The sequence below is a fragment of the Carassius auratus genome, unplaced genomic scaffold (genome assembly GCF_003368295.1).
Source record: "Carassius auratus strain Wakin unplaced genomic scaffold, ASM336829v1 scaf_tig00217086, whole genome shotgun sequence".
NCBI classification, from domain to species: domain Eukaryota; kingdom Metazoa; phylum Chordata; class Actinopteri; order Cypriniformes; family Cyprinidae; genus Carassius; species Carassius auratus.
Genome location: NW_020528888.1, coordinates 244,759 through 251,704, shown reverse-complemented (window position 1 = coordinate 251,704; position 6,946 = coordinate 244,759). Strand labels below are relative to the sequence as shown.

Below are 6,946 nucleotides of genomic sequence, written 5' to 3'. Positions count from 1 at the left end.
CTGGTTGTTTCAACATTTAAGCTGGGATAGGGTAAAATATTTTAATATCCAAAAATTACACATTTCAACTCCAAATAAGTACGGTAAATGTAAGTCAAACGAGTTACAGTTTCTATAAATCTGATAAAGCAACATAATTATAAGAAATAACATAATAAATATTTGCTGTGTATAATCAACTAAGGAAAAGATAATAGATATTTTATATTGCTTAACCTACTCATCTGAAAGCTGAAAGTCAATTCCCAATTATGTACTGAAGATGTATTATATAGATTCCCCTGACGTGCACAGACTTGCACAAATGCACCTTCTCCTCCTTTTCTCCAGTTTTTACATTGTTCTGCCAGTTAAACCACATATAGTTGTTTTTCACTATTGTGTCTGCATTGTATATATGTCTCTTCCACTGTATTTGCTGTATATAATGTGTAAATTAAGTAAAGTAAGTCTTCATCTGTCTGATCCTTCTTTGTTGAGCAGAATCCAAATGTGACCAGAACCAATTTTAACTTAGATTCAGTTCTCAAACAAACTTTGGGAAATAGTGCTCCACATCACATGAAAATTATTGATTTAAAATAATTGCAAAACCTTTATGATGATGTCAGGTTTGATGTTACAGTTATACAATTTCTTTGTCAATATAAATCTGTGTATCACCACTTGCATAGCTTCCCTCCATTCCCAAAAATCCTGTGCCCTAAAAGGAAAATATGGGGGAAAAGAGAAGTGCACAGTTTGGTTTGGCACATATTGTACCTGCTCAAGGACATTCTGTATCCTACACTGCTTGATAGTCTTCACCGGATATGAAGCAGCAGTCCAGGTCACCTGCCAAGAAGTTAAGCTGAGCACACTCAAAAGCAGCTTACTGTCTTTATCAGATCATCTGTGTTTATGTGCTTGTCGGCAAACCAAAATACCCAAAGAAAGTCTCCTTCTCTTTTTTCCTATGTGTTTCGTGCCTAAAAGCATAACATTATGATTTTTAGTATGGATAACGTCTCAATTTTCAACAGTAAAACCAGGCAGTTATGGCTTATCTATGAAAAGACCTCCTTGTTTTTACCATATCCTGTTAATGATTACTATGAGGTATTTAATATACATTACAATTAAATACAAATCAAAAATTGTCCATATGGTGAAACTCACCAGACCCACTATTCAGATCACTGTCATATGCCATTGCACGACAAACACCATGTGAAATGCAATAATCACGTAATTCTCTGCTGATCTTAGTGGATAAGGCAAACCTCCCACTGAGCTCCCAGAATCCCCTGCTCTTTAAACTCAGCAAATGACTGGACAATAGAAATCGAATGACTTGGCAATAGAAATGTTTTTACAATTAAACAAGTTTTATTTACAATAACAATTTCTACACACCAAACAATGTCCTAGAATAAAGTCAACTTTCCTTACAAGAAATTAAATTATATTTAAAAAAAAAGAAAATAATATTTTCGTTAATAATTCTACACTATTTACACAAAAGTAGAATTCTTTTTGTAATAAATTACAAAAAATGACAGATTTGAGCATAGAGTTTCAGTCTCTGGCCTGGGACATTTCATGGAACAATTGTGTGGATGTAAAAGCACAGGAGCTCAGGGGGAATGCAGAAGTCACAGGTCAGGGTTTAGCTGCCAGTCTTTAGCTGTCTCCTCAACTCCAGGGGCTTTCCTCGAGCATCCCCTCACCCTGGACCTGGTTATCCCTCTGTACCCTAGCACATATTGGGGCCTCATTTGTTGCTAGTCTCTTAAACCTGCAAAATCAGCCTCTTCTTTTAATGCTCATGAAATCATGTGTTATCTGATGCTGAACACAGCAGTATACTCATCATCAGATGGGTCACAAAAATATATTTTAATTTTTTTATACCCTTTCCCAAATCACAACCTCAGTACTTCAAAAATATAACTGTATATATATATAGCATTACTTTAAAATAAAACAAAACAAAGCATCTAACTTGTCCCCAAGACACCTGTCTAGCTTCTCATAGAATTTGAAAGGTGATTTAAAAAGTGTTTTCTTTTCATTCGTCACACCTGTCACATGACAAATAGTGATTTTTAATCCTAATAAATAGAAGTACTCACTGCACTGAGGCTAGTTCACATATTTATATCTTTCACACTTTTCCAAATCCCGGACTAGCCATTCTTGAATGTCATGGTGGAATGTCAACTCAAATATTAAATAAAACAAAATATGACTATAAAATTATTTAGAGTTTGTGTAGCAAAGTACAACGTCAGAGGGTCAATCAGGTCAATCATTTGGATATTAAGGTTTTTTTTTTTTCATTTCACCATAATATGGGTTTCTATTATACAAATTGAATTAAAGAAAAGTGTCTGACTGACAAAGGTTTGCATTTAGATTTTTTTTTTCTTCACCAGTTCCTCATTAATTGGCTTTGTCTACACTTTGTGTATTTGTGTAGATATAGTTACAGGTTTAGGCTGTGTCACACAGCTCTCTACCTCAGGTAGGTGTGGCCAAAATATGATGGGCGGGGTTCGCTCAGCTCACAGTGGTAACAGCCTCTTCATTTGCCCCCTCATCCACTTGATTGCCTTTGCCCATGGCCTTCATTTTAGCCATGATGTCAGTGAAGGTCTCTTTTACAGTCTTCTCCAGGATCCAACCCTCGCTCTCACTCTCAGGGTCTTCTGGGTTGACCAGCGTGGACAGGGAGGTGTTTACATATTGCAGTCCAATCATTACAGAAATCTAAAGCAAAACATGAAAGATATGAGTTAGATGTAGTGTATTCTTACGAGGTGAACAGTAAATAAAACTTTTTTTGTGCATTGTGACACATTCTCATTCTCATTCCAGTAATGAGTTTTGTTGGTTTACTTAATATTTCTATTAATCTCAGTTCCCATGATGCTCATTACTGTAATTTTACTCTGACAGTACAAAAAAGTTATTATATATAATATAGTTTTTTTATGACAGTAATAATACATGATTTAATTGTTTTTTTATTTAAATCACCATAAATTAAATTAAAATATTATATTATAAATATTATTATTAAGTATAAATGATGTAATCCTCCTCCACCACCACCACTATACACATATAAATCTCCAGTTGGTGATGTGAAATCATCTTTTCCGAGAAAGCAAGATTAAGCCCCACCCCACAGATACAACCTTTGGTCCCTGTGAATCTTCAGTGTCACACCCTCTTCTAATCTCCACCACACCTAGTTCAAGGTCTTCTTGTTGCTACCACTTGTCATAAACCTGGCAGTTTTTGTTTCAATAAATGCTTTTTAATTATTTCCATCAATATAGAAATGTATATGCAAACACTGCGGAATGTTTTAAATGGCTAACTAAAATGTTTCATGCATCGTCCAAACTAACTATTTTCATATTTTTTTATGTTTATTATTTTTGTAATAAATATTAAGTAAAATATATATTATAGGTATTAATTACCTTTTTTTTTTTAAAAGTTAGATCAGTTAAAAAAAAGTTCCTTAAACTAACATCTGCTGGTTCCTGAGTCATCTAGTTTAATTTAACCCAGAAGGTAAATTAAAGTGTCAGTATTACTACAAAGTAGTCTAACAGTGTATTACATTTAATAATAACCAAGCAAGTTAGGTGTTTTCCATGAAAGTGCCATGTTAGGTGATTGTTTGAGGCGATGAGGCTCCTGTCCTGTCATGATATAATGTCATACAAAGTTTAGCCACTACACCTCTAACCAGCCTTCACTTTCACACCCTTTTGGGATAGTCTTATACAAAGGACAGGGTTTAAATCACCGCTCAAATCTACAGCCAAAACAATGTGTAGCTTATTAGGTGCAGACAACAACACATCTTGTATTGTCAATTTATCAGATTAAGTGTCTGAACTGAACAAAGCGTACTTTAAATACTGATCAGAGATCAGTTTGACCTTTATAGCACATTCTATTAAGATTAGAGGAAGTCTGATCCTGGATCAGCACATTACAATTCCAAAGCTCAACATCTTACTTGCAAGAGGGTGACAATCAGCACAAGTATCCCAATAGTGTTCATCATTCCACCATAGTAGGACACTAGAGCGTCTCGACAGCCACGTTTCCAGATGTTTAGCTCTTCGGTGTAGTGCTCATAGCTGTAGTGAGCCGAGTTGTTGGTTATTTGCTGTTGGATGCAGGGCCGTGGAGAGCTAGGGTTGCAGCAGCTGAAGGGAACGGCATCCATTAGGTATTTTCCATCCACATTGCTGCTGATTCGGCTAAAGACAAAAAAGTTTTGCAGGACAGAAGTAAGACTCAAAATCTACAGTAAATTGAAAACAACATTTACAAGATTATCAAAAGCACTGTGAATGTTTCATTTGATATAAATCATAATGTCGAAGTAAAAGTAATTATATGGTCAAAAAACAATTGGTTTGAAGACTCTGAATGCCTAATAAAAATAAGCAACTTCCAAAGAATTATACATCATACCTTTATTGTTATTTATTACCAAGTAAATACAATGTATATAAATTAATTAATTAATTTAAAATTCACTTTAGAAAACATTTAATTGACTTTACATGTTAGGTGTTAACCATCAAAAGCCATTAAAAACCTCTTTGATATTGCAAGTGTTCGGCTAGTAACTTCAGTGTCTATTCCAAGCCAATCTACCAGGTATTCAACTGATTGAAAGGGACAGTAAGCTCTGAGGGCAAGAAAATGTTTTCCAAGAAGATTAGCGACAAAATCTAAACTGGCTAACATGCCTGATACCACTTACACTGCAAACTGACCCCTGTAATTCACCTAGTGCCAACCCTCACTTTGAATTTGCTAAATGATTTCATAAAAAAGTAATTATAAAAACGTCAACAACAAACTACTGCTTTTAAAAGTGCTAGGCTTCTTTATCTTCATGTTTAAAATATATCTGAAAGAAACTAATAGAAAAGAACTGAAAGGAAACAATGTTTACATTTAAAGGTGACATCATCCAACCATTCAGAAACAAAAAGACACTCACTCTTTGACTTCCTTAGAGCTGAAGTCCAGGTATCGGTTGCTCACCCACTGGATCTCGAACCAATCTTTATAGTTGTTGTTGCCACAGCAGCGGAACTCCATCTGCATGAGATCCAGAGTTCTCTTCATATAGCAGCGTCCGGGTGTATCGGTGTCCTTGTAGTACTTCATTCCATTTTTCAGGCCCTCAGCAAGTGTGAACTCTAGAGGAATGCGCATGGCAAAACACATCATCGCTGTGACAATGAGGAGGAAGTTATAGAACAAACAACAAATGAGAAAGGGCTTCAAAATGGACTTCCATTTCACAAACTTGGTGGAATCGAGCGAGTCATAGCAGATTTTGCCCCCACAGGCATTGAGACAACATGCCAAAAGTCCCACACCAATTAGAATGTTGGGTACAAAATGACTCTCATTGTTGTCCATAAGTTCACTTCTCTTGCGCAGTTCTATTTTAAAGAAAAGGCCCATGCTGAAGACTAGCACACCAGCCATAATGGAAAACCAGTACATGAGCCATAGCATCTGAGCCAGCTTCACCCGTTTCTTCAGGTCAAACTTTATCTTCATAAGAGCCATGTTGAACAACTAGTAAAAGTCCTTAAAAAAAAAAAAAAAAAAAAAAAAAAAAAAAAATCAAAATTTGGTGATCTCCAAAGAGAGCTGTGCAATGTAGCTTACAGAAGTTGAATGTTGAAAGTGCATTCAAGGCACAATGTGTAATCCTTTCCAGCAAAGCGAGAAACTTTTAGCTACTTTCATGATGATCTTTGCACCCATAATAGTCCAACTCAGCTTCTTCTAAAGGTAAACGCCAAGGTAATACATTATCCTTACAATCTTAAAAATGGATTTTCATCTCAATAATTAAAACAGCAGTGTCCTCAGGTACTGACGCAAATACTGGTGTCCCTCTATCTGTAAAGGGAGGACAAAAGCCAAGGATCCAAATGATTAAACACAAAGTTACTGTACGTCATCCTAAACCCAGCTAATCACCCTCATCCCATTTACAGAAATCCTTGGCCAGTAGATGAGCAATCTGTAAGCTGCTACTGTGGTGTTTGATTGGCTTGATTGGTCACATGGTATGACTGACATGACAACAGAGACATCAAAAACCAGGAGGCAAAGACGTAAGACCAGTACACTTCCACTACCAGGCTCTCTGAGATCGTGACAAACACACCACTGTTTGAGAGGATCTCAACATTTTGTTACAAGTTAAAATATTAATGGAACTGATGATAGTCAAGAACCCTGACACTATCACCATTAGTTAATGCATCGGGTAACATGAACTAAGTATGAGGAATATAATTGTTAATGTTAGTTAATTAAACAATTATTCATGTTAGTTCATAGTGTATTAAAAGGTGCGAGATGTTTTTAAGAATTTTTTAGAGGTTGAAATTAACATTAACTAAGATTAATAAATTCTAAGAAGTCTATAAGTATTGTTGGCAATGTATGTGTTAACTAATTTAGTCAAATGATAGCTTGTTGTTTCATTTTACTCACAAAAAATAATAGTCAGAACAATTACTAGCTTACAGAACATCATATTCAGATAGTGATTGTACTTGTATCAAAGACTACAAAAGTTGCATTATGCACTATAATACAGTACCTGAATATAACAGGCCACTTCTTGAAATTAGTATTAACTGTTATCATTTTAAAATATTAAAATAAAAAAACCATCTGTGTACATGTACAATATAATATTTTGCACATAATACACAAAAGAAGCACCAGCATTAAGATGAGTGTCTATATAGCATTTTTCCACAAAGCGTTCGTGGTGAGAGATAAATAACAACTCACAAATTTGTTTCCACACCAAAATTTACATTTGAGCTAATCTATGAATAATGGTCTGAACATTAGTAACAGAATTAAAATTAAATTTTACCCAAAA

General features: G+C 35.0%; 1 protein-coding gene across 1 annotated transcript; it reads right to left on the bottom strand.

Annotated features, from left to right (window-relative positions):
• Positions 1-1,412: 1,412 nt before the first annotated feature.
• Positions 1,413-5,638, bottom strand: LOC113099919 (peripherin-2-like). Its single transcript, XM_026264833.1, has 3 exons — positions 5,024-5,638; positions 4,022-4,268; positions 1,413-2,751 (listed from the first exon to the last, which is right to left on the bottom strand). The coding sequence occupies exons 1-3, from the start codon at positions 5,602-5,604 to the stop codon at positions 2,542-2,544; spliced, it is 1,038 nt and encodes a 345-aa protein (XP_026120618.1). The 5' UTR covers positions 5,605-5,638; the 3' UTR covers positions 1,413-2,541.
• Positions 5,639-6,946: the final 1,308 nt, after the last annotated feature.